The sequence below is a fragment of the Marmota flaviventris genome, chromosome 1, assembly GCF_047511675.1.
Source record: "Marmota flaviventris isolate mMarFla1 chromosome 1, mMarFla1.hap1, whole genome shotgun sequence".
Taxonomy (NCBI): domain Eukaryota; kingdom Metazoa; phylum Chordata; class Mammalia; order Rodentia; family Sciuridae; genus Marmota; species Marmota flaviventris.
The window spans coordinates 91,097,299-91,124,355 of record NC_092498.1 but is presented as its reverse complement, the minus strand read 5'-3'; the positions used below and the strand labels follow the sequence as shown (position 1 = coordinate 91,124,355).

The following is a 27,057-nucleotide window of genomic DNA, read 5'->3' as shown; positions in this document are numbered from 1 at the left end:
ATGATATCTTAGAGTAGTTTTGATTTGCATTTCTTTAATTGCTAGAGATGATGAGCATTTTTTCATATATTTGTTGATTGTATATCCTCTTCTGAGAAGTGTCTGTTCATGTCCTTGACCCATTTGTTGTTTGGGTTATTTTTTTTTTGTTGTTGTTGTTTGTTTGTTTGTTTTTGGTGCTTAGCTTTTTGAGTTCTTCATATACCCTAGAGATTAGTGCTCTATCTGATGTGTGAGGGGTAAAATTTTGCTCCCAGGGTATAGGCTCTCTGTTCACCTCACAGATAGTTACTTTTCCTGAGAAGAAACTTTTTAGTTTGATTCCATTCCATTTATTGATTCTTGATTTTAATTCTTATGCTATAGTAGTCTTATTAAGGAAGTTGGGGCCTAATCCCACATGATGAAAATTAGGGCCTACTTTTTCTTCTATTAGATGCAGAGTCTCTGGTTTAATTCCTAGGTCCTTGATCCATTTTGATTTACGTTTTGTGCATGGTGAGAGATAGTGGTTTAATTTCATTTTGTTGCATATGGATTTCCAGTTTTCCTAGAACCATTTGTTGAAGATGCTATCTTTTCTCCAGTGCATGTTTTTGGCACCTTTGTCTAATATAAGATAATTGTAATTTTGTGGGTTAGTCTCTGTGTCCTCTATTTTATACCATTGGTCTACCAGTCAGTTTTGGTGCCAATACCATGCTGTTTTGGTTACTATTGCTCTGCAGTATAGTTTAGAGTCTGGTTTAGTGATGCCACCTGCTTCACTCTTCCTGCTAAGGATTGCTTTAACTGTTCTGGGTCTTTTATTTTTCCAGATGAATTTCATGACTGCTTTTTCTATTTCTATGAGGAATGCCATTGGGATTTTTATCAGCATTGCATTAAATCTATATAGTGCTTTTGGAAGTATGGTCATTTTGATAATATTAATTCTGCCTATCCAAGAGCAAGGTAGATCTTTCCATCTTCTAAGGTTTTCTTTGATTTCTCTCTTTAGGGTTCTGTAGTTTTAATTGCATAGAACTTTCACCTCTTTCATTGATTCCCAAGTATCTTTTTTTTTTTGAGGTTATTGTGAATGGGATAGTTTTCCTTATTTCCTTCTCAGAGGATTTGTCACTGATATACAGAAATGCCTTTGATTTATGGGTATTGATTTTATATCCTGCTACTTTTCTAAATTCATTTACAAGTTCCAGAAGTTTTCTGGTGGAGTTATTTAAGTTCTTCTTTTCCTATACATATGGGATGTGTATACATTTGCTTTGCTATCCTTTAATAAATCTGTGTCTGTGTCTTTTTTTTTTTTAAGACAGGTTCTTACTAAGTTGCTCAGGGCCTCACTAAATTGCTGAGGATGGTCTCACATTTGTGATCCTCCTGCCTGAGTCACTGGGATTACAGGCCTGAGCCACCGTGCCTGTGCATTTCTTTGGATGTGTCCTGAAATTCTTTTCAGTGGTGTAAGTCAAGAAACCACCTGAGCCAAGGTGAGGTCCCACTGCCCTCTTGGAAGGATGTCCTTGGACTCCAGTCTGGTGACATTAGGAGCAAAGTAATAGCATCAAGTTTACACTATGAAAGGTAGTCTATATGAACAGAAGAATTCTAGTGTTTTCTGGGTTGCTCTGAATAGATTAGTAATGCTTCTGAAAACCTGTCCAGTAACAAGTGTGAGACCAAGGCCATTTGGCTGGCCTCAAGAATGAACCTGGGGATGGGGGTGTAGTTCAGTGATTGAATACCCACACATGCACATAGCCTTGGTTTGATCCCCAGCACCAAAAAAAGAAGAAAAAAAGCAGAAAAACAAACAAACAACAACAACAAAAAGAAGGGGGCAGAAGAATAAAAAAATTGAAAGGATTGTGGATAAGGGGATGCAACAGAGAAGGAGGACCAAGGACCAAAAAAGTGTTTCTCCCTTGTCTGTGCCTGAATCCAAAGTGAAGAATGCCACCAAGTTTTTTTTTTTTTTTCCTCACTTAAGTAATTTTATTTTTATTTATTTATTTATTTTTGGTACTGGGAATTGAGCCCAGCAACATTTAACCACTGAGCCACATCCCCAGTCCAATTTTTTTTTTTTTTTTTTTTTTGGTACTGGAGGATTGAACCCAGGCCTTGTGCATGCAAGGCAAACACTCAACCAACTGAGCTATATCCCCAGCCCCAGTCCATTTTTTTTTTTTTAATATTTTATTTAGAGACAGGGTCTCACTGAGAAGTTTAGGGCCTCACTAAGTTGCTGAGGCTGGCTTTAAACTCACAATCCTCCTGCCTTAGCCTACTGAACTGCTGAAATTACAGGTGTGCCCCACCGCACCCAGTTTAAATCGTTTTTATTTGGGTTAAGTAAGCGTATTCTTGGCTAACTAAGAACGTTTTTACTCTCTCTCCCATCTGGAGAGCACCCCTCCAGGAGCTACAGGCATAAACTAAAGGGTAATGATAAAAATAACTTTTTAGAAATTACAACCACCAGGGAAAGAATCTCTGTTTGTCTCATTGGTTGATGAATGTGATTGCATTGACTGTCACTGTTAGAGAACTGGACTGGATCTGAGATGGTCCTGAGTTTGTTATTGTTGTTATTACCGCTATTTTTACTATTATTATTTATTTATTTATTTTAAAAATTGTTTTAAAAATTGCCCTTGGGCTCAAACGATCCTCCTCCTTCAACCTCTCAAGTTTAGCTGGAACTACATATGTTGCATCACTGTGTCTGGCTGACTCCACTGGTGATGTCAGTTTTCAAGGTCCATCTCCACTTTATCTTCTGCTCCACAAGCAGAAAAGCTGATTTTAAAAAAGGGGCCCATGTGCTTCTCTCCCCTTGGCACCAAAAGGAAGTCCAAACCACAGAACATTTGGGCCCTTGTTCATGAAGAATCCACCAAGTCCCACCTCCTACCTACAATAAAACCCAGGGCCACTCATCTTTTCTTAAGCCATTTTTTGACCTGAGGAGGTGCCTGACCTGCTTTCCTAAAAAGTCTCAATATGTGAATAATAAAATTTTTCATACCTCTAGCTGCATGTGTGATACCTTTCATATTGGCACCAAACCAATTCTAGGGATGTGGGGCTCATCATGCTGCCATGGACTAACTACAAAACCCAGCATATCACTTTGGACCAGCAATCAGGAAACATCAGTCTGGTGTCAAAATACATTAAAGACTCTTCTGCACAGCAAGGTTTATAACAACATGAAGGGAGAACCTACAGAATGGGAGAAATCTTTGCCAGATACTCTTCCAACTGAGGATTAATATCCATAATATATAAAGAACTAAAAACGGGAGTTCATAACCCACTTGAATCAAAGTGTGGAATATGATATGTCAAGAAATTTGTAATGTTTTGAACAACCCACAATAAAAAATTAAAAAAAAAAAAAAAGAACTAAAAACACCAAACAAATAAACAAAAAACTCCAAGGGCTGGAGTTGTGGTCAGGGGTAGAGCACTTGCCTAGTATATATGAGGCCCTGAGATCGAGTCTCAGCGCCTCATATAAACTAAAAAAATACTTTAAAAAACCCCAATAATTAATTTCAATAAAGGGGAAAATAGCCGAGCCTGGTGGCACAGGTTTATAAGCCCAAGTTTGGGAGACTGAGGTGGAAGGATCACAACATCAAATCCAGCCTCAGCAATTTAAGAAGACCCCGTCTCAAAATAAAATATAAAACTGGTTGGAGATGTGGCTCAGTGATTAAGCCCCTCTGGGTTCAATCCCTGGCAACGCCACGCCCCTTCCCCTCATCCCACTCCTACCCCTGCCAAAAAGGGCAAATGAACTAAATACATTTTTAGATTTTTTTTCCTTTCTCTCTCTCTCTCTCTCTCTCTCTCTCTCTCTCTCTCTCTCTCTCTCTCTCTCTTCCCAGGGATTGAACCCAGAGGTGCTTAACCAGTGAACCGCATTCCCAACCCTTTTTATTTTTATTTTTTTTATTTTGAGACAAGGTCTAGCTAAGATGCTGAGGCTTCCCTTGAACTTGCAATCCACCTGCCTCATCCTCCCCAGTCATTGGAATTACAGGAGTGAGACACCACACCTGACTAAACAGACACTTTTCTAAAGAAGAAATACAAATGACCACCAAATATATGAAAAAATGTCCAACATCTATAGTCATTGGGGGAAATGCAAATCGAAACTACATTGGGAGTTTTGGGGATGTAGAATAGTGGTAATGCACTTTTCCTAGGATGCATGAGGCCCTGGGTTCAATTCCCAGTACTTCAAAAATAAATAAATAAATAATAGATAACTAAATAAAAATTAAGCCTTAAATTGTTTAAGGTCTTAGCTAACTTCCGGCACCCAAACCTTTGTAAACACAATAAACGTTGACTGTTGACCACAGATCACATGATCTGTGAAACTCCAAAATTTATATGAATACATGTACTTTCCTCCAAAAATGGATGAATCCCACTAATATGAGTGTGTAGCGTGTCCAGCCCCTGAGGGACACACAAGTGACTTGCACGGGGGCCCAGGCCCACAAAAGGGTGCGCCCCTTTATAGCTTGGGTCAGGAAGCTCCCTTAGGCTCCGCCCCGCCCCCCGCCCGTCTCTGCTCGAGGTCGTCGCCAGCGGGCGCCAGAGTACCCGGCCTGGGGTCGGAGACAGGGACTTGGGAAGCCCGAACTCCGAGGCCGCCGCGCGGAGGCGGGGGCCTTACGGCCTCGGCTGGGACACCGGCCCCCGGCTCCCGGCCGGCGGGTCGCGGGACGGCGGGAGGGGGCGCTGCGATCTTGGCCGCGGCCTCCACCCGAGCCGCGTGTGGGAGTTGCGATGTCTTCCCGGCCGGGGCGCGACGACGCGGGGGCGCGGGGCGTGCGGCGGCAGCGGGAGCCGGCGGAGCAGGAGCTGCAGCGGCGCCGGGAGCAGAAGCGGCGGCGACACGACGCGCAGCAGCTGCAGCAGCTCAAACACCTGGAGTCCTTGTGAGTCTGCGGGGCGCCGCCGCCCCTCGCGGGGAGGGGGCTGCGCGCCAGGCCGGGCCGGGCGGTCCCTGCCCTCTGGGCCGCGGCTGGAGCCGGGGACCCGGCGACGCGGGCCTGCGCGTCAGGCCCCTCCTTTGCGCGAAGAGTGGCGGCCCGGCGCCCGGGAGCTTAGCCTCGTTCATGGGAGCGGCAGACCCGGGCCCCGGAGGCACCTCCCGCACACATGGAGGGCGGTGTCGGCTCCGGGGAGGCCGCGCGCGTGTCCCGGCCGCCGCCAGGAGGAGCCACGTCTCGGGGACGCGGGCGGCGTGGTGGACCGAGTGACGAACACGCCCCGCCAGGCACTTTGGGGCCTGTGGTTCCTCGTTTCCCTTTGATGGCCCACCGCGAAGGGGCGACCCCCGACCCTTCATCCTCGGCCGTTAAGAGGGAAGAGGAGCCCGGGGCATGTCGCTGTGCTACGGGGAGGAGACTGGAGACCTGAAGACTCGCCCAAGAGCTGGCCTTGAGCGTCCCGAGGCTGGCGGCGGGGTCGGCGAGGGTGGCGCCTCCGCAGTCCTTCGAGTCCGGGCCGGGTCCAGACTCCAGAGGCCTCCAGGAGTCCAGATGACCTGGAGAGCGCGGGCGGCAGAGCAGAGTCAAGTGGAATCTGAATCTGCCCTTCTAGGTTCTTTGAGTGGGCTCCGCCACATGGGCATAAAACACTCTGAGAAGGGAAAAGCCATGTTAGTTTAGAGACGCCAAGAAAGAGCCAGGGAAGCCGGGAGGCTGAGGCTGGAGGATCTCAAGTTCCAGACTAGACAGAGCAACTTACCTTGTCTCACAATAAAAAATAAAGGCAAAAGGAGTGTAGTTCAGTGGTAGAGTGTCGCCCTAGAATTTTATCCCCAATACCTGGAGAGAAAAAAAAAAATGAAAAAACTCCGGGATTGGGTGTACCGCAATGTTAGAGCACTTGTCTGTGAGCCTGAAGCTTTGGTTTCGCTCTCACGTGCTGCGTCAGGGAGCTGAGAGTTCTTTTTTGAGACAGCATTTTCATATGTTGCTCTCCGAAGCAATCCTCCTGCCTTAGGCTCAGCAATAGCTCTACTACAGGTGTACACCACCACTTCTAAATGTTTGAATATTGCCTTTTTGTGGACATTCTCTTATTTTGTCAATATTATATCTAACTGAATTTTAAGGATTACCCATTAGTTTTCTTTTTTCCTTTTATGATTTTCTTCTACCTTATCGCCTGTATCTTCTCTGCTTTTTTTTTCTTTTTCTTTCTTTTTCTCTTGTGGCATTGGGAATTGAACCCAGGAACACTCTACCACTGGGCTACATTCCCAGCCCTTTTAACCATTTTTTCTTTTGAGACAGTTCTTCCTGAGTTGCACAGGCTCTAAGTTGATCTGCAACTTGTGATCCTCCTTGCCTCAGCTTTCCTAGTAGCTGCAGTTACACGCATGTACCACCATTCCTTGCTCTTTGCATTTTCTTTTAGTGTTTCAGGTAGAGGTTTAATTCTAATATGTAGGGATCCTGGGGTCTCCCTCATATTTTAGAGTGAAGCTCCATAATGCCATTTGGAAGGGGGCTGTTAAGGAGAGAAATAAAGCAAAGGTCCTAAACTGATGACTAGTGAGTTTCCCTGTAGAGAAACCAAACTGTAATCTCCCCTTCTTATGGGGAAACCCCCACATTTCAGTAAATGGAGCTTTTTCCTGGGACCCATTTGTTTCAAAGACTAAACTAACAACCTTATGTCTCAATGCCAGAGATGTGCCTGGCTGCCAGTGTTCTGGGACAGGGGAAGGAGCAGAGCATTGCAGAGTTCACACTAAGACTCAACAGGTTTTCCAAGTGCTCAGCCCCATTCTCAGATCTCCAGTATTCCTATGCAGCTTGGCCTCTCCAGTTCTTTCTCAGAGGATTCAGCCTGCAGTTTCTTTCAAGGGTTGGGCAGTTAGATCTCCTGAAGCAGTAAAGAAAGATAACACTGGAGGCTTCAGCCCCTCCCTCCCAGCTCCCATCTTCCAAATGTTGTAACAAAGTAGCTAATCAGACATGGTCTTACCAATTTTTTCTTATAATTCTTCTCTGCCCTTTTTCTCCTCCCATGTTTTCTTTGTGGCTGCTTACTTATAGTTTTACTGGAATTTTAAGGGGGTTTAGGGAGGGAAAGTAGATAAGCAAGTTGGTCAGGCCCCATGTTATTTTATTTCCAAGTTTTTTTTACTGGTGCATTGTAGTTGTACATAAAGATGGAATTTGTTAGCCAGGCACAGTGACACATACCTGTAATCCCAGGGGCTTGAGAGGCTTAGGCAGGAGAATTGTGAGTTCAAAGCCAGCCTCAGCAATTTAGCGAGGCCCTAAGCAACCCAGTGAGACCCTGTCTCTAAATACAGAATAGGGCTGGGGATGTGGCTTAGTGGTCTGGTGCCCCTGAGTTCAATCCCCAGTACCCCAGGGGGAAAAAAAAAAAAGATAGGATTTATTGTTACATATACATGCATACAATATAACAAGGTAATTTGTAGGCCTCATTTTAATGGGATATCTCATAGTGAGGTTTTTTAAATATCTTTTTAAGTTGTAGATGGACACAATACCTTCTTTTTTTTTTTTTTTTTTTTCATGTGGTGCTGAGGATCGAACCCAGTGCCTCACACGTGCTAGGCAAGTGTTCTACCACTGAGCTACACCCCCAGCCCTCATAGTGTTTTTTTATAAAATTCAAGACCTTTTTCTCTGTGATGATTCCTCTTTAGGTCTCCCTACTCCACTCTAGCCTTACTCTACATTCTAAAATTTGATCTTACTTTTTTGCCTTTTTTTCATACCTGCCAGGTTTTATAAGGCATCTGTTTTCACCCAGTTTCCAACTCTGTAGGAAACAGCTTCAGATACAACTGGGTGCAATGGAATATGTTTTTCAGGGAGGACCCCTCTAAAAGAAACCATATCCCACAAACAGTATTTTAAAATAGCTGGCAAAATAAGGATTTCTCCCCACATACTGCCTTGGAAGAATACATTTGCCTCCTGTTATCTAAATTTAATCTTCCCCTAAGAGCAACTTACTAGACTCTAAATAATTTAATAGTAAGTTTTCTTTACAAATCATGCAAAATAATGGACTCTTTTTTTTTAAGAACTGACTTCAAAGATAACAAAGATCTTTCACAGTCAGAAGCCATAATGTACAATAAGCTCATGTGTAGTTGGACACAATAACTTTATTTAATTTATTTATTTATTTTTATGTGGTGCTGAGGATTGAACCCAGGGCCTTGCGCATCCTAGGCGAGCGCTGTAACGCTGAGCCACAACCCCAGCCCATTCCCAACCCTTTTTATTATGAGACAGGGTCTCGTTTTTGTCAGGCTGCCCTTGAACTTGCTATCCTCCTGCCTCTTGAGTCACTGGGATTACAGGCATACACCAGTGAACACAAACTCTTTTAGGTTTCTATGCATAAGGCATAGCATTAATATTTCTGGTTAGTGGCTTCAGATGGACTGTATCATTTTCCCATGTTATATAGGTTTCTATTCTTGCTTATCATACTCCACAGTTTTCCATTAGAAACACAGTTTTCCATTAGAAATTATTAAGTATTTGCTATAGAAAAACATTGTACTATACCCAAACAGCTAATTCTTATACCTAGTTATTTACTATGTATTCTTCAGAGGCTAAGTTGTCCTCTACCCCTTAGCAAAGCTCTGGGTAAATGATGGTGAGGGTTTGATCAGTCCTTTGGAAGGCTCCACAGATGAAGCCAAAAAGAAGGCTGTGTTGCTGTAGCCATTTATAACATTTCTCATCCATCAGCTGGCAAAATTTTTTTTTTGGGGGGGGGGGTACCAGGGATTGAACAAAGGGGCACTTGACCATTGAACCACATCCCTACCCTATTTTGTATTTTATTAGAGACAGGGTCTCACTGAGTTGCTTAGCACCTCACTAAATTGCTGAGGCTGGTTTTTGAACTTGTGATCCTACTGTCTCTGCCTCTGGAGCCGCTGAGATTACAGGTGTACGCCACCACACCTGGCAGCAAAATTCTTTTCTACTACACATTGGCGATGAACAACGGGTTCGTTCTCCCTAATCACCTCTGATATTTACTCTGTTCAAAAAGTTCTTTAGGGGCTGAGGCTGTGGCTCAGTGGTAGAGGGCTTGCCTAGCATGTGTGAGGCACTAGGTTCAATTCTCAGCACCACATATAAATAAATGAATAAAATAAAAGGTCCATACATCTAAAAAAATATTTTTAAAAAAAAGTTCTTTAAAGTCAGGAATACATAAAGTACATAAGGAGTTCATAAAGTCAGTACATAAGGATGTTATAGAATCAATGTGTCCCCCAAAGCTCACATGCGGAAATTTAATTCCTAGGGCAACAGTGTTGGGAGGTGGAGCCTAAAAGAGCATTAGGTCGTGGGAGCTCTGCTTTCATGAATGGGTTAATGACCTTATCTTGGGAGTGGGACGGTTAGAAAAGTTTGGAGGCCCTCACTTGCTCTCTATTGCATGTATGTTCTTTTATCCTTCCATCATGGGATGATACAGCACAAAGGCCCTCTCCAAATGTGGGCCCCCTCAGTCCTGGACTTTCCAGCCTCCAGAACTGTAAGAAATACATTTCTGTCAGGTACAGTGGCACATGCCTGTAATCCCAGCAAGTTAGGAGGCTAAGGCAGGAGGATCCCAAGTTCCAGGCTGGCCTCAGCAATTTAGTGAGACCCTATCTTAATATTAAAAATAAAAAGGAACTGGGGATGTAAACTCAGTGGCAGAGTGCCCCTGGGTTCAATCCCCAGTGCCAAAAAGAAAGAAAAGAAAGAAGTTTCTTTTCCTTAAAATTATCCAGCCTTTGGTATTCTATAATAGCAGTAAAAGTGGATAAGACAGTCAGTCATGATGAAGAAAATATTAAAACATTGAAATGATTGGCTCCCTGGAGATTTGGAGGGTTAAGGCACAGATCTAAGCTAAAAAATAGTTTATGTTTTACTTTTGAGGAAGCGATATGACTCTTTTAGAGCCTGAGAGTTGTTCTTTGTGCACATAGAAACAGCCTGTAGAAAGCCCTTTCCTTCTGGCCTGATGTTCTCCAGCTTATGGGCTCAGCCTTCTGGTCCCTGGTTCAGTCCCTGTCTCATGGGGAATAAAGGTTCCTTGACATGTACATAAAAGTATCCCAGTTGATAAAGGTTGTCTAGGAGCAACTCTTCTGATACAAAGACACCTTTATTACCAATTTCTGTTTCTTTAATCCTGCTCTTAGCTACCCATCAGACATTTGCTGCAAATGTGAAGAGTCTAACCCAGGTGTGGTGACACAAGCCTATAATTTCAGGCTGAGGCAGAAGGATTGCATAGTTCAAGGCCAGCCTGGCAACTTAGTGAGACCCTGTCTCAAAAAAAAAAAAGCAACTCCCCACCTTACCGGCCCCCCACCCCTCCAAAAAAACACTTATTAGAATCTGGTGGGGGTTTTTTGTTTTGTTTTGTCTTAGTTTTTGTGTAACAGGGATTGAACTCAGGGGCACTCAATCACTGAGCCGAGCCACATCCCCAGCCCTATTTTTGTATTTTACTTAGAGACAGGGTTTCAGTGAGTTGCTAGTATCTCACTTTTGCTGAGGCTGGCTTTGAACTAACAATCCTCCTGCCTCAGCTCCCGAATTTCTGGTGTTATAGGCATGTGCCACAGTGCCCAGCTTCCTGGTGTGTTTTGTCCCCAACCAGTGACAAACATGATACTAGAATAATTCTTGGATTCCAGCTGCACATCTACTATCAGTCCTGTACAGGTGGGGCTTGACATGGGGCTGGCATGTGGGTACTGGGCAACAGCTTTGGAACTACCCAGCTGCTTCACTCTGACTGGCCATGTGCCTAAACCTTCAACACATGAGCCTCATAGGACATTTCAGATTCAAATTATAACACCACCAAACCAGTAAATGTTCAAAGACCTACATCTACTCATGTGGTCTGTCAGTATTTATACATGGGGAAAAAAATGACAGGAGAAACCACTTGATTGGTTATAGGTTGGCATTAGCCTTAGATGAACATGTTTTGGGAGTTTGTACTCTGTGATTAGCTGAAATCTTGGATGCTTTGATTGGCTAAGAATCAGCCACTTGTTTTTAGAATAAACTTTCAAGTTATGTTGCAGTTTGTTTACATATTAAGTTAGGTTACAATTTACTCTGTACAGAGAGGGAGCTTTCAGCCAAATTTATTTTAACAGAACTCCAGATGTCATGAGGTCTGCATGTTATGTAAGCTATCACATGTTGGCATATAATTGTAATATCACCTTAATATATTTTTAGCATCTATAGAGTTGTTTTAATAGCTCCCTTTCCATTGATATTAATTTTTGTGTTTTTTCTTTTTTCTTGATTAGACTTGTTAAGATTTTTATCAACTTTTTAGCTTTATTATTTCTTTTCTATTTCATATATTTCTGCTTCTACTTAGTTTTTCCTTCCTGCTACCTAGTTTGAAACTAATTTGATTGTTTATCTTGCTTTTTTTTGGTACAAGTACTTTAAGTTATAAGTGTTCATCTGAGTATTATTTCATTCCAGAGATTCTTATATTTTAAACTTTATTATCTCATAGTTCAAAGCACTTTTTATTTACTTTTCTTGTGCTTTCTTCTTTGACCCATGAGATATTTATAAGTGTGCCATTTAATTTTGAAGTAGTTGAGACATGGAGGTGGGGTTCTATGTATTTTAAGGTGATTGATTTCTAATGTAATAAATCATGCAGGAAACAGTCTGCATGATTTCAAATGTTTTAAATTTCAAAGCTTATTTTGAATATAGTCTATCCTTATTAATTTTCTACTTGTCATTTTTGTGTATAGTTCTCTATAAATAACAAATAGGTAAAGGTGGCTGATAATGTTTTAATCCTTCTATCAAGACAGGGTCTTCCAGCAAAGTGAGGGGGTTTAAAATCTCCAAATATGATTGTGGATTTGTCTTTCTAGTTTTATAAATTTTTACTGCATGTATTTTGAAATTTTGTTATTAGGTATATACACATTTAGGATTGTTATACTTTCTTGAAGAAGTTATCCTATTATGGTTATGAAATATTCCCCCTTTATCTCTGAATATCTTTTTCTTGAAATTTTATATTAATAGGTCTACTTCAGATTTCTCATGCTTACTTTCCTCATTTTTTGCTTTTACCCTATTGGTGTATTGGTATTTAAAGTGAGACATATGTATAGAGCATATGGTTATTGCTTGATTTTTACAGATGTTGAATATTTATATCTTTTTTTTTTTTTTTAGTTGTAGTTGGACACAATGCCTTTATTTTATTTATATATTTATTTTTTATGTGGTGCTGAGGATCGAACCCAGTACCTCGCACTTGCTAGGCGAGTGTTCTACTATTGAGCCATAACCCCAGCCCCAAATATTTATATCTTTTAGATTACAATATCTACTTCATTTATACTTAATTATTGATATTTTTTAAAAACTTGACATGAAAGTCAAGTTAGTGGAAAATTGGGTAAATGATAGGTTTCATAATAGAATATTTCTAGAAAACAGGTTGATAGTTCTGCTGTCAGGCTCAGAGAAGATTGTTGGAATGGTTTTGTTACAGTTGTTCATTCTCTCATTTATCATATGTACACAGTAGCAGATTTATTTTCTTGTTTGTTAACACTTTATTTTTCAAATAAAAATCCTGTCATCAGAAAATAAAAACAACAACAAAATACATGTCATGAGGTCTGGGTAATTGTCCCAGTTCTACCTCTTAAGTGTATAGATCAGCTTTACCACTGGGATACGAGGTCAAAGCCTATGGGTCACCCTCTGCTTCTTTCTTTCTTTCTTTCTTTCTTTCTTTCTTTGGTACCAGGGAATGAACTCAGGGTCTTCAATCAGTGAGCCACATCCCCAGCTCAATTTTGTATTTTATTTAGAGACAGGGTCTCACTGAGTTGTTTAGTGCCTTGCCATTGCCATGGCTGATTTTGAACTCGTGATCCTCCTGTCTCAGCCTCCAGATCTGCTGGAATTACAGGAATACGCCACCTCACCAGGCACCCTCTGCTTGTTCTGAGGCTCTAACAAAATAACTTAAAGAAAAATAAGACATTTAAAATTTTTTTCTTTAGTTGTTTATGGACCTTTAGTTTTATTCATTTATTTATATGTGGTGCTGAAAATCGAACCCAGTGCCTCACGCACCGAGGCAAGTGCTCTACCACTGAGCCATAACCCCAGCCCAAGACATATTTTATGAGGCTTGGAGAAGATGGGGGTAGACTTGTCTAAAAGCTGATATACCCACTCCACAGCCAGAAGTGAAACAAAGTTTTCTAAATCATAGGCCAGAAAGGTCATAGTCCAGCAAGGGACATCTGTGGAAAGTTCACTACATGTGTAAATGTATATAGAATGAAAAATAAAGGTCCCTCCTATCTATACATAGTCATATATAATGTCCCTTTTCCTGTACCAAGTACACTGTTTTGCAGGTACTACTTTGTAGACCAAACTATTATGGAGATGATTATCCTATTATCAGTATCTAGTTCACTCTTTTAACATTTTTTAGTGTTTTTCTGATGATCAGATTTAATATTTCTGTTATGGAAACAGAAAATCATCACTCCAGCTTTCATTACTTGTTCAGCAATTTGGGGGCTCCCACATTTCCAACTTTATCTAGAGTCTAGATATACTCTTAAGGCAGCCTCAGTGCCCTGATAGACCTCTTTCAGTAAAGTGTTCCACATGGAGGCATTGAAGAGACCTGAGTCATACCGTAGTTTTGCCTTCTTTCTTCCCTTTTTATATATTTTTTTGGTCCATTAGGCATTCGTGACTAAACACTAACACCCACGCTGTGTTTGATAGCGTGTGTTTATGTGTCATTACTTAAAAATGAACACGAGCATCTGGTGCTGATTTTCTAAACATAGAATCTAGCAGCCTTTTCAGGCTGTTTCAGCAGAATGGTGAAAAGTGAAAATGAACCAGGAGCCCAGGCCCTGGTGGTCCCAGAGCTTGTTGGTGAATAGAAAGAAGGCCCCACAGTAGACTGATATAGCAGTGATGGTCCTGACTGTACCCCATGGATGGGGCACCGAGCAGTGGTCCTGCAGGCTAAGTTCAGGGTGGTCAGCATAGGAATGGAAGGCTGTCAGAGCTGAGAAGTTGCTCCTGATGGCTCTGTTGTGGGGTAGGTAGAAGCCAGGGCAAAGGGGCCTCTGGGACAGAGGCCCTAACTGTGCTGGAATACGTGATTGCCTTTCCCCCAAGAGCCCGTTCCTTGTTGAGTAGTGGATGTTATGCTGGGTAGGCAACCTGACAAAACCACCCTTATGTTCTGGAACCAGACTACCCCATACTCTTCCTACTTCACTTTCTTTCTACAATCTCTTTCCCTTTTTCCAAAATAAAATCATTACAGTGGGATAATGTTATTATTTCAGTGAATTTAAGATGTAGTTCTCGGCAGGATCACTTTATTTACATGGGATCTTGAGTGCTGAACATATTTTATTAACTGATATAGAAAGAATGTAATTTTAAGTTTTTACTACAAATATCCTTTTATTCTGACCTGGCAGCTACCTGTAGCTCAGTGAAGTGTTATGCTCCTATTAATGTGGTTAATGAAGTTTTGCTTCTTGTTTTTTCTTTTTTAGCTATGAAAAACCTCCTCCTGGGCTTATTAAGGTTAGTGTGAAGTTTTTACTCTGGTTATTCTGTGAAACATACTTAACACACTCAATAACTTGTTACGAAAAATGTCTGTATAAGTTTTAAATCTCCTTTTATGAAAATAACTGTTTCTTCCCTGCAGATGCCAGACAGGTCCTAATTTGGGGCCTTGTGCCTCTGTGGAAATTTTATCAAATGTGTTACCTTCCCTAGAGAACCAGCCAGGCGCAGCACGTGTGTGTGCAGGTGTGTGTGTGTGTGTGTGTGTTCATTTGTTCATATGTGTTTGTTCCTGGGCTATAGCTCCCCTTCTCTCACTGGTTGCACTGCTGCCTCATTTTCCTTGCCTACCTTACCTGGCCAGCTCCTCAGTACACCCCATGCTGGGGTCTTGAATATCTTCAGCTCAAAGAGCAGCCTCTCAGGAGACCTGAGAGCGCATCTACTCCAGCCTCCCTGAACAGGGACCCATCTCCCAGCTCCGTGGCCACGCTGTCAGGGTGTTTCTCTGCATGAGGGAGACTAGAGTAGTAGGTGAAGCCAAAAGACCTCTTGTGATTGATAACTTTCTTTTTTTAGGTTGGGAGGGTACTAGATTGAACTCAGGAGTACTCTCTCGACCACTGAACTATATCCACTGCCCTTTTTATTTTTCATTTTGGTCTCGCTAAGTTGTTCAGGCTGGCTTTGAATTTGTAATCTCCTGCCTCAGCCTCTTAGGTAGCTGGGATTAGGGATCACAAATGTGCACTGCTGTGTTGGGCCATAATGAACTGTTCTAATATAAAATACTATCCTATTATTACAGAAAACCTGGTTTACTTTTTTTTTTTTTTTTGGTGGTGGTGGTGGTGGTGGTGGTGGTGCTGGCGTTAGAACCCAGGCCTTATACATGCTAGGCACTCTACCATAGAGCTGCATGCTTCCCCCACTTCAATTTTATGCCTTGTCTGATTCCACACATTTTGAGGGAATGAAACCTTTTTTTGATCTTTGCATCTAATTTACATCAGAATGTGTCGCTCATAAATCATTCCTGTGTGAAGGACATACTTGTGCTTTCCTATAACTTTCCTGCAGTAAAGTTTGGTTTTGTTTTATGCAGAAAGTTGTTTTTTTGGTGTAGTTCTTCTCCTACATTGATTTCCTGTTTCTCCTACTGTAATGGCAACCTCTCCTCCACAGAAAAATCTTACTTAAGCTTCTCCAGAGACCCTCACCATAATTGTTCTTAGACTGTCAACAGAACTTATGCAAAAGGATTTTCAGGGGGCCGGGACTGTGGCTCAGTGGTAGAGCACTTACCTAGCAAGCATGAGGCACTGAGTTTGATCCCCGGCAACTCATAAAAATAAAAACAAACAAAATAAAGGTATTGTGTCCATCTACAACTAAAAAGAAAACAATTTTTTTTTTTTAATTTTCAGGTGGGGGGTATACTTGCAGAAGCAGAGTTGATAAGTAAGACTAACCCAAGGCCTTCACAGAGGCGTTTGCTTTGGCTGGGAAGCCAGCTGACAAGAAATGGGGAGGGAAACTCTCCCTTTCCCAGGCACTGATTTTCAGAGTGTCCTTGACCTGAATTGGTTGCCCAGAAAAAAAAAAAACTATTGTTATATGGAATTCTGCAGATTATGAGCCTCTGAGCCTGTCCCCCTAACACTGGGTATAAAGTTCTAAAATTTTCTGAACTCTGGGTTCAGAGGGATTGATGGACTATGGCGAAAGCCCCCCTTTTGAATCTGGCTGCAGCCAATAAACCTGCTTCCTGCTAATTCCTCAGTGTCCAGTCTCATCTGTCCCATCTATCAGGTATAATTTGTCTTTCTCTCTTGTTCATGGGGATGATTGAAGATGACATTGGGACCAACTGCAGAAGAGAAAGCAAGGCAATATTGGGTTGCTAGGAAGGAGGGACAAACTTCTAATGCTTTGTTGCCATGTTGTTTACACATTGTTTCCTTCATTTAGGAAGATGAGACTAAGCCAGAAGACTGTATTCCTGATGTACCAGGCAATGAACATGCCAGAGAATTTCTGGCTCATGCGCCAACTAAAGGACTTTGGATGCCACTGGGGAAAGAAGTCAAAGTTATGCAATGTGAGTGTAGAAGAGTTTAAATAACACTCTCATAATATGCAAGTTACATACTACAGTGTACAAAGTGTGCAACAGCCTTAGGCTGTAATGTTAAACAACTGCAAGTGATTATTTTCAACAAAGATCTGGGGATCAGGCTTTTCCTATAAAGTGAAAGACATGACCAAATAACAATACTGTGTATAGATGTTCCCTTCCCAGGCAACTGTGAGACAGTTCAAATAGTGACAGTGATCTCGGTAATAGTCTTTTGAGGGGCACAAAACCAATCTGATCCCTGAATGTTGGCATTGTTGCTGATTTTTACAAAACTAGAAAAGAATGAACACTGGGAGTAGGCCCACTTCAAATACTAGAAATCTATTATTCTCACTGTGGTTCTGTAGTTTCCTTAAAATGATGTTTATCTGATTGGGGCAAGCCTTTGATTAACTTACAGAGTTTATAAAATTGTTGTGGTCCAATTTGTAACTATATTTTCATTACTTTTAAGAAGGAACAGATTTATACACTTGGACATGCTTGAGAGACCTCCTGGTACATTATCGTGTAAACAAATTTCCTTAGTTGTCATGTTTGTGGAATCTCAGGAAGGGGAAGAAAGCAGATGAGTATTTGTCATCACCCAGAAGTTTATAGCTTTTTTTTAAAATTTAATTAAATTAATTAATTAAAATTTTTTTTAAAGAGAGAGAGAATTTTTAATATTTTTTAGTTTTCGGCAGACACAACATCTTTGTTTGTATGTGGTGCGGAGGATCAAACCTGGGCTGCACGCATGCCAGGCAAGCTTGCTGCCGCTTGAGCCACATCCCCAGCCCAATTTATTTTCTTAATATATATTTTTTTAGTTTAGTTGGACACAATACCTTTATTTTATTTATTTATTTTTATGTGGTGCTGAGGATCAAATCCAGTGCCTTGAACATGCTAGGAGAGCATTCTACCACTGAGCCACAAACCCAGCCCCTATAGCTTTTCTTTAAAAAGCTTAAATACCACTTCTCTGTGTAATGAGGTGGGTTAGTTGTATTTCACTTATATTTTTTTAATTGAGAAGTTAATGAAGCATAAGCTTTAGTTGCCCTGACATTTTTTTTAAAAGGCCTATCGGGATTTCTTTAATATGTTTGTGTGGTTATATGATGTTGTATAATTTTCCAAGGGAAGATATTTTTGCATTTGTTTCCTAAATAGCCCTTCTAATCCCCCCCTTCCTCCTCACAGTGATACAAGGTTCAGGTCTCACAAAACTTAGATTCATCCCAGATGGGAAAAAAGGTGCACGCGCGCACACAAGCACATACATGTACACACTTTCATTATATTCACTGATTCTGGTGTTAACTCTAAAGTTTTCTCACCCTTTGATTTGTCTGCAAATCAACAATCCTTTTGTTGTTGTTGTTGTTACTGTGGATTGAATGTAGGGGTGTTTTACCACTAAGCTATATTCCCAGTCTCACGAGTCACTGGGATTTCAGGCAAGCACCACTGTGCCTAGAAAGCAATTAATCTTGTAAAATTCAGATTATTTATTAGTATTTTTGAGGGGAGGATAGTCTGCATTACTAACAGTCTCCTTGTGTTGTCAAGTTTGCTGTGAATCACACTTGGTATTTCAAGGATTCCTTTAATTCTAAGAGAATTTTGAATTAAAATGGTAGACATCTACATGTTAACCTAGATCCATGGCATTTCACAGCCCCTCACCTCAGTTTTACTATACAGAAGGCAATTGGCTTAAATGAAGTTAGTCCTTTCCATACATCAAAGGATGGGGTAGATAGACACAGGGACAGTTCAGAGGCCATCCATGATGAGCTCCCCAAATTGATTCTTTTTAATGTTTTCCTGAATCCAACCCTCAAATAAAAATAAAAGGGAAATCTCTTCCTCTTTGACTATTTTCCATAGTTGCCAGCTTGAAGGGAAATTGGCTAATCTCACCCATGATCTCCTTTCCTGCTTCCTGACTTCCTTGGTTGATACCCAAGCACAGACTCTGACTTATGTCACTATTCCCATACAGTTTCATGATTTGCCTCATATCCAGATGGATCTGAGAAGATAAAACAGGTCAGAGAAGTCTCTCCATTCCTGCTTTACTCACCATTTCATCTTCCCTTTAGATCTCAATACATGATGTCAAGTTCATGATCATTGAAATTCCTTGAAGATGTGTTTTCCTGTGTTGCCTTGACACATGTTATATATTGCCTTATGACTCCTCCTTATGTTTTGCTACCTTTAATAAAGGGCCTCTTTAAATGGGACAGTTTCCCTGTTCTGCAGGGAAAGTCACACTAGGGTTGTAATGGCATTAACATTTTTTAAGAGAACTGTGATTTATAAATAAGAATCAGCTGGACATGAAGGCACACACCTGTAATTCCAGGGATTTGGGGGCTGAGGCAGGAGGATCACAAGTTCAAGACCAGGCTCAGCAATTTAGCAAAGCCCTAAGCAACTTAACAAGACCCTGTCTCAAAATTAAAAGGGGTGGGAATGTGTCTCAGTGGTTAAATACCCCTGGATTTAATCCCTGGTACGTATAAATAAATAATTAAATAAGAAAGAATGAATCAGAGCCACTTGATGAATGATGAATGGAAAAGATTTGCTCTAAAAAATAGAGTGAAGTATATAAAAATAAATTTTCCTTTTATGGTACTTTTGCATTGGATTGCTTTGTAAATACTTGATGATGGAATATTTATTTCTAAAGCTTATTATTAAGATTTAAGGATGTCTGTGAAAGCAATTAGTTTACCTCTGTTTTCTCTGATCTTCCATTCATAGTTTACTGACTACCTTTGCTTTTAGAATGGGAGTCTAATTAAGAAAAACTTTAATTTAATCTGGATGAGGTGGAGCTGTTATCTTACAGAAATATTTCCCTTTTTCTCTTTTAGGTTGGCGATGCAAACGGTATGGTCACCGAACGGGTGACAAAGAATGCCCTTTTTTTATCAAAGGCAACCAGAAGTTAGAACAGTTCAGAGTAGTAAGTAAAACCCCAGTATCAATTCACATTTATCACACTATCAATGAGCCAGGTAGTCACCAGTGAAATGAATATTCATATAAAATACATTCCCCAGAAACATTTTTTCCAGAGCATTTCATATTAAGTTCTATGTTAAATTGCATTTGTGTGACAGATTAGTTCTTTTTTGAGAGGGTGGGTGCAGGAGATCGAACCCAGGGCCTGGTGCATAGTAGGCATTTGCCTCACCACTGTGCTCTACCCCTAGCCCCATATTCAGTTCTTAAACAAAAAAGAACAAACAACTATTTTAAAATGTTGTTTGCTGCCAAGTTTGATAATGCACACCTGTAATCCCAGTGACTCAGGAGACTGAGGCAGGAGGATCAGAAGTTCAAATTTAGCAATTTAGCAAGACCCTGTCTCAAAATAAAACATAAAAAAGGGCTGAGGATGTGGCTCAGTGGTTAAGTTGCCACTGGGTCCACTCCCTGCCATGCCCCACCCTCCAAAAATAAGCAAATAACACCTAATTCTTTTTCTTTTCTTTTTTTTTTTGGTACAGGGGATTGAACCTAGGGCACTTAACCACTGAGCCACATCCCCAGCCCTTTTTATTTTGAGACAGGGTTTCACTAAGTTGCTGAGGCTGGCTTTGAACTTGTGATGCTCCTTCTTCAAATTCTCGAGTCACTGAAATTACAGGGGTGTGCTACCATAATTCTTTTTCTTAAGTAGTCATTATCTATTCAAACCCCCCATTTTTAGTTATATAAAAGGTAAGTTTTAGGGCTGGGAATATAGCTCAGTTGTAGAGTGCTTGCCTTGCATGCAGAAGGCCCTGGGTTCAATCCCAGCACCACAAAAAAAAAAAAAATCGAATTTTAGCCAGATGTAGTGGTATAACCCTGTAATTCCAGTGAATCTGGAGGTTGAGGCAGGAGGATTGTATGTTTGAGGCCAGTCTCAGCAACTTAGTGAGATCCTATCTCTAAACAAAAAAATACAAAGGGCTGGGAATATATAGCTCAGTGGTAGAACACCCCTGGGTTCAATTCCTCTTACCATTAAAAAAAAAAAAAAAAAAATCATGTAAAAATGAGGGACTTCATTTCCCAGTTTTTGTTTAAAGATATCTTTTAATTAAGCTAGAAGTGTGTGTATATTTCCTCACTAGATCTATTATTTCCTTGCTTTATTTTAACAGAATCACCTTCTAGAGGTGATAACTCATTGTTCAGTAACTGCTTCTGCCAAGTGGTGAATGTACTGGGGTTATCAGCATATATCAAAATGGGGTCAACAGATGTGGCTCAGCAGTAGAGACTTTGCCTCACACGGACAGGGCCCTGGGTTCGATCCTCAGCACCATATAAAAATAAATAAACGAAATAGAGATGTTGTGTTCAACTACAACTAAAAAATAAATATATATATATTTTTGAAAAGTGCGGAGGATGTAGCTCAGAGATTTGATCTCTAGTACCCGCCCCCCAAAAAAGGTGAAAAAATAAAGTATATTTAAGTACTTGAAGCCGATTTAAATTATCTATATAAGAATATATTTGCCTTAAAAGAATATATTGCCTTTAAAGAAAACGGGAACCTTACAGTAGGATTTTTACCACCAGGTCCAATCTAGTCTCTCTTTCCAAAGGAGGTCTGCAGCAAATAGTTTGACGCATGTATTTTCAGACTTCCTTGGTGATATGTAACATGCATTTTTATGTTACTTATGTATGTATGTACTTATTTATTTTGCTGCATGGATATTGAACACAGGGCCTCATGACTCTTATGCAAGCACTCTACCAGTCCTTTTTTTTTTTTTTTTTTTTTTCATTTTATTTTGATACAGGGTCTAGCTAAGTTGCCTAGGCTGGCCTCCCACATGACATCCTACTTCCTTAGCCTCCTAAAATGTTGAGATTACAGGCATGTGCCAGTATGCCCAGCATTTTTAACTTACAAATTACACTTCTTTTTTTTTTTAAATAGTGCTGGAGATTGAATCCATGGCCTTGTGCATGCAAGGCAAGTACTCTACCAACTGAGCTGTTTCCCCAGCCCCTAAATTACACATTTTTAACATTATTATTACAATCATTTTGTAACTCATTTATTTCACCTAATATTATCTCTTAGTCATCTATCCATGTAGACCAAAGAGAATCACCTCAATATTTCTCAATTTGAGTACTGTTTTATTATTACAAAGACCATGCCACTGTTTATGGAGTTATTTCCTGATGGATAATATGGATAATATTTAGTTATTTCCTATATTTTTCTAACAGAGAAATTCTTCTTGTAGCCTTAATGAATTTACAATGATCTGACTGTTTTTTGTTTTTGTACTGGGGATTGAACCCAGGAATGCTTTATGACTGAGCTACATCCCTAGTCTTCTCTACTTTTTATTTAGAGATATGTTCTTGCTAAGTTCCTGAGGCTGACCTTGAACTGGTAATCTTCCTGAGTCTCTGGGATTACAGGCCTGTGCTACTGCACCTGGTGTGATAGTACAGCTGAGCACAGTGACACACACCTGTAATCCCAGCAGCTCAGGAGGCTGAAACAGTAGGAGCTCAAGTTCAAAGCCAGTCTCAGCAACTTAGCGAGTCCCTAAACAACTCAGACCCTGTCTCAAAACAAAATACAGAAAAAAGGGCTGGGGACACAGCTCAATGGTTAAGTGCCCCTGGGTTCAATTCCCAGTACCAAAACAAAACAAAACAAAACAAAAAAACTAGAACAGCCTCAGCCTTGAGTAGCTGGGAAAATAAGTACATGACACTACTTTTAGCTTCACATACAAACCAAGACAAATTGTAAAGGTGATGTCTTGGTAGATGGGGTATGAGTCTTAGTAAGAGGCTTTTTATTATATAATCTATTGTGTTTTCTGGTTTTTGAATCATGTGAGTATACAACATATTCAAAAACTAAATTTAAAAGTAAATACTGTGTTCTAGTAAAAAAATGGATTAGAACATGTTAAACAAAGCTATATCAAACAATTTTTTAAAATTGGTTTCAATTACATAATTAAAAAATTAAAAAATATTTTTAAAATATTTTTTTAGTTGTAGATGGACACAATACCTTTATTTATTTTTATCTGGTGCTGAGGATGGAACCCAGTGCTTCACACATGTGAGGCGAGGGCTCTACTACTGAACCACAACCCCAGCCCAGGACTTAATTTTTATTTAACTAGTAGTCCACAAAGCCTAACCAGACTTTAATCTTCTCTGACCCTTAAGGCACATGAAGATCCCATGTATGACATCATTCGAGAGAATAAAAGACATGAAAAGGATGTGAGGTGAGGTCATCCTGATGAAAACAACAACCTATTAAGTCTTAAATTGATTAGCATTGGAAACAGCCATTCTGATAACAGGGGGATGGTATTTTAACTGAGTGACTGGAGGGTAGATGTTTTAATCAGCTTTTTCCTGCTGTGATTAAATGATCTGACCAGCACAATTCTAGAGGAGAAAAGGTTTATTAGAAGGCTTTCAGTTTCAGAGGTTTAGTCCATAGAAGGCTGGCTCAGTTCCTCGGACTTGAAGACGGCTGAACATCATGGCAGAAGAGTGTGGCAGAGGGAAACAGCTTACATGAGATCAGGAAGCAGAGAGAGAGAGAGAGAGACTCTACTTGCCAGATACAAATATATACCCCAAAACCAGGCCCCAATTCCCATCTCCTCCAGCCACACTCTACCACTTCAGTTAATTCCTATCAGGATTAATTTACTGATTGGGTTAAAACTCTTAAAACCCTATCATTTTTCTCCTCCAAGCCTTCTTGCATTGTCTCATATGTTAGCTTTTCTCCCATCCAAACCATAACTGCAGGAGTCACTGCTGAAAAGGCCAGTGTAGAGGAAACCAGCAGGCAAGCCTCCTCTTGGCCCAGTACAGTCACACAACTGGAAGTGATGTTGGCAATCCACACTGTGGTGTCTACACATAGTGTGCAATTGACCATTCCATGTCATTTAGTTTATCTTCAATGTCATTGAGGATCTGAGGTGTTAAAATGTATTCTTAGCCACAATTAAAGAGAGTGTTAAAAAAAAAAAAAAAAAAAAGGGTTTGTTTTCAAATTAGTTGCATTGAATTAGTTCTCAAGGAGTTGATTACTGTGAAATTGGGGGAAAGGTTAAGTATGCATCAGTTAGAAGTTAAAATTTTAAGGACTATTGGAACCTGTAGAAATATTTAAGACAATGAAAAGATAAGTATTGTTTTTAGTGAATTAATCATGATTCTTCCCCTCTTGATACTGCTTTTAAATTATGCTTACCTAAGAGATGGGGATGTTGCTCAGTGGTAGAGCATTTGTCTAGCATGTATAAGACACTGGGTTCAATCCCCAGCACTCAAAATAAAATTATGTATATATAAGAAACCTATTGAAGTTAAAAATCACATTTCTTTGATCAATCTTTTATGTTTAGGATTCAGCAACTAAAACAGTTACTGGAGGATTCCACCTCAGATGAGGATGGGAGAAGTTCCAGTTCTTCAGAATGTAAAGAAAAGCATAAGAAAAAGAAGAAGAAAGAAAAGCATAAGAAAAGGAAGAAGGAAAAGAAAAAGAAGAAAAAACGGAAGCATAAGTCTTCTAAGTCAAGTGAGAGTTCAGACTCGGACTGACAAGAATTAGGTTCTCTACAAAAATCAAACACTGTGGCCAAAGAACAGAGGGAGATGTGACCCAGGAGTAACAAGTCACAGAGGACATCTGGCTTCACAGCTGTGGATTCTTACCACCTTGCCATGGTGAGCTGTCTCCACTCAGGTGCTAGGTCTGGACTGCGCTGAATTCCTCCAGGAAGGCTTATTCATTGACCCCTCCCTGCTCTTTGCTTGAGTCTATGAGTCCCTTGAAAGGCCTCCTGCAGCCTGGCAGGACAGTGGGGTATCTCTGGGGAGGTGCTTTTGGGTGTTAGCACAGCTTTTGCCCTTTGTGAGTGACTCATTTCCCACAGGCTTTAGGCTGGACTCTTCTATGTTGTTGAGTATAATAAAAGCTTATGATTTATTTTAAAAATGTAGTTATTTATGAATAATATCAGCATGTGGTCCAAATTAAAAGAAAATTCTTCTTTTTTTTTTAAAATATTTATTTATTTATTTATTTTTTGGCGGACACAACATCTTTTGTTTGTATGTGGTGCTGAGGATCGAACCCGGGCCGCGTGCATGCCAGGCGAGCGCGCTACTGCTTGAGCCACATCCCCAGCCCCAAGAAAATTCTTCTTAATGCCTTTCTATCCCAGTTCCTTCCCCATTGGCTACCAATCTTACTAATTTGGTATTGACATCTTTCAGAAGTATATATCACAAATATGACTTTTTTCTTACATAAATACACCTGTGTACTGTTACTTTTTAAACTTAACAGTATGAAAGTAACTATCTTTTTTTTTACACCTTTATTTTATTTATTTTTTTTTTTATGTGGTGCTGAGGATCGAACCCAGGGCCTCGCATGTGCTAGGTGAGCGCTCTACCACTGAGCCACAACCCCCTCCCTGAAAGTGACTATCTTAATACCGAGCAAATATGGCCTCACTGCTATATAAAATGTAATGCTTATAGTCACCTGACATGATCTGTTGATTTGAGGTGAGTGGTTCATGTAACAACAATGAAAACTCTTGTGTTACTTTGTGTGGGGGGGCAGGGAGATACTGCGGTACTAGTATACTCACAGATGCTCAACCACTGAGCTACCTCAGTCCTTTTAATTTTTTGAGATAGGGTCCCACTAAGTTCCTGAGGCTGTCCTTGAACTTGGGATCCTGTCTCAGCCTCCTGAGAGCTGGGATTATAGGTGTGTTCCATTGTCCTTGACTGACTTGTTTTTAACTTGTCTGGACCTTGTGCCACTGAGATTTTCAGGGTCTTGACTCAGAAAAGATTTAAGAATGTAGCGATGCCACATCCTGGCATACACCCCTCACTTGCTTCCTCCTCCTATTGTCTGAGCAGCTGTGCTCTTGTAACTTAAACTGGTTAACAGCAGAGGTCAGGTGGCACCTGAAACTAAAAGAAAAATTCGGTTCTTCACTGAGTCAAAGTGCAGCCTGCTGAAAGACAAGAGTGTCAGTCTACATCAAGCACATACTGCTGCTTTCAGCCCTCAGCTGGGGTCCTAGAAACTCACACTTCCTTTTCCTGCCTCTTTTCCTAGGAACTGGATTATCCCCTCTGCAGAAAGCAGAGAGTCCAAGCCCAGAGCCTTGGAATACTTCCAGTCTTGGTCTTGGAATACTCCCTTAAATCACAAGAGTCCAGACTGGAATATTGAGGACCTGCTTGTTTGTTTACCTTGCTGGGAATTGAACCTAGGTCCTTGGGTGTGCTAGTCAAACACTCTGTCACTGAGCTACACTCCCAGCCTGTGGGATGTTATGTCTGAAAACTAGAAGGCTAACCGAGTCAGCCTTGCCTTCATCCTTCCTTAGCTCCTATTCCAAATCACCAGGTAAAAATCACACAGGACTGGACATGAAGTTCAGTAGTGGAATACTTGACTAATATGTATGGTATGATTGAACTCTGGGTTCAATCTCTAGCACCACACACACACACACACACACAAAATACTACTAATAATAATACCAAACATATTATTACCCCTATCAGTTAATTACCTCCAACTCAACTGAAAACTGAACACATAAAGCAGACCAGCAAAGTTTGCTAGTTGCCTATTCAAATCTTGCTGCTCACATCTCCAGGAACTGCATTTTCCATTCCTCTCCAGGAGGCATTATCAGCCCTCAGACCTACCTTAGCCACGATGACTTTGTCATCATTGTGGTATGCAGAATTTTAAGATGACCCCATGAGGGTTCCCCTTCATCTTCAGCAGTATTAAAAAAATGGATTTCACTCTTATGATTAGGTTGTTACAGTTCAGGGAGAATGAGGTCATTTGAAACAGGGAGAATGAGGTCATTTGAAACAGGGAGAATGAGGTCATTTGAGTGTTCTTAATTAAACCAAAAGAGCCCTTTAAAACTCCAGAATTTTCTCTAGCTGGTAACCAAGAGAAGAGATTCCAAGCCTATGAAAGATGTCATGTGCCATCACTGGCTTTTAAAGATAAAGACAAAGGGCCACAAGATGAGACTGTTGCAGACCCTAATAGCAGGTCCTGAGCAAGGAAATGCCTTCAGCTGAAAGCAACAAGAACTGAATTCTGCTTCCTCAGTGACATGGATGCATATTGTTCCCCAGAGCCTCAGGTAA

At 40.7% G+C, this 27,057-nt stretch overlaps 1 protein-coding gene across 14 annotated transcripts in view; it reads left to right on the top strand.

Moving 5' to 3' along the window:
• The first annotated feature begins 4,637 nt into the window (after window positions 1-4,637).
• Rp9 (RP9 pre-mRNA splicing factor) overlaps window positions 4,638-27,057 on the top strand; it is a 41,650-nt gene continuing 19,230 nt past the window's right edge. For 9 of the 14 annotated variants that reach the window (XR_011707915.1, XR_011707914.1, XR_011707905.1 and 6 more), the window contains exons 1-7: window positions 4,638-4,970; window positions 14,675-14,705; window positions 16,662-16,791; window positions 19,707-19,798; window positions 23,047-23,108; window positions 24,252-24,576; window positions 26,845-27,053. Coding sequence is in view for 2 of the 14 variants with exons in the window: in XM_027939632.3 (XP_027795433.2) it covers window positions 4,819-4,970; window positions 14,675-14,705; window positions 16,662-16,791; window positions 19,707-19,798; window positions 23,047-23,108; window positions 24,252-24,450 (666 nt within the window). In the remaining 12 variants the exon portion in view is untranslated. Of the gene's footprint in view, window positions 4,971-5,119; window positions 5,638-14,674; window positions 14,706-16,661; window positions 16,792-19,706; window positions 19,799-23,046; window positions 23,109-24,251; window positions 24,848-25,268; window positions 25,426-26,832; window positions 27,054-27,057 lie in introns of those variants that run through there. The other 5 variants (XR_011707904.1, XR_011707912.1, XR_011707916.1 and 2 more) reach the window with 5 other exon arrangements.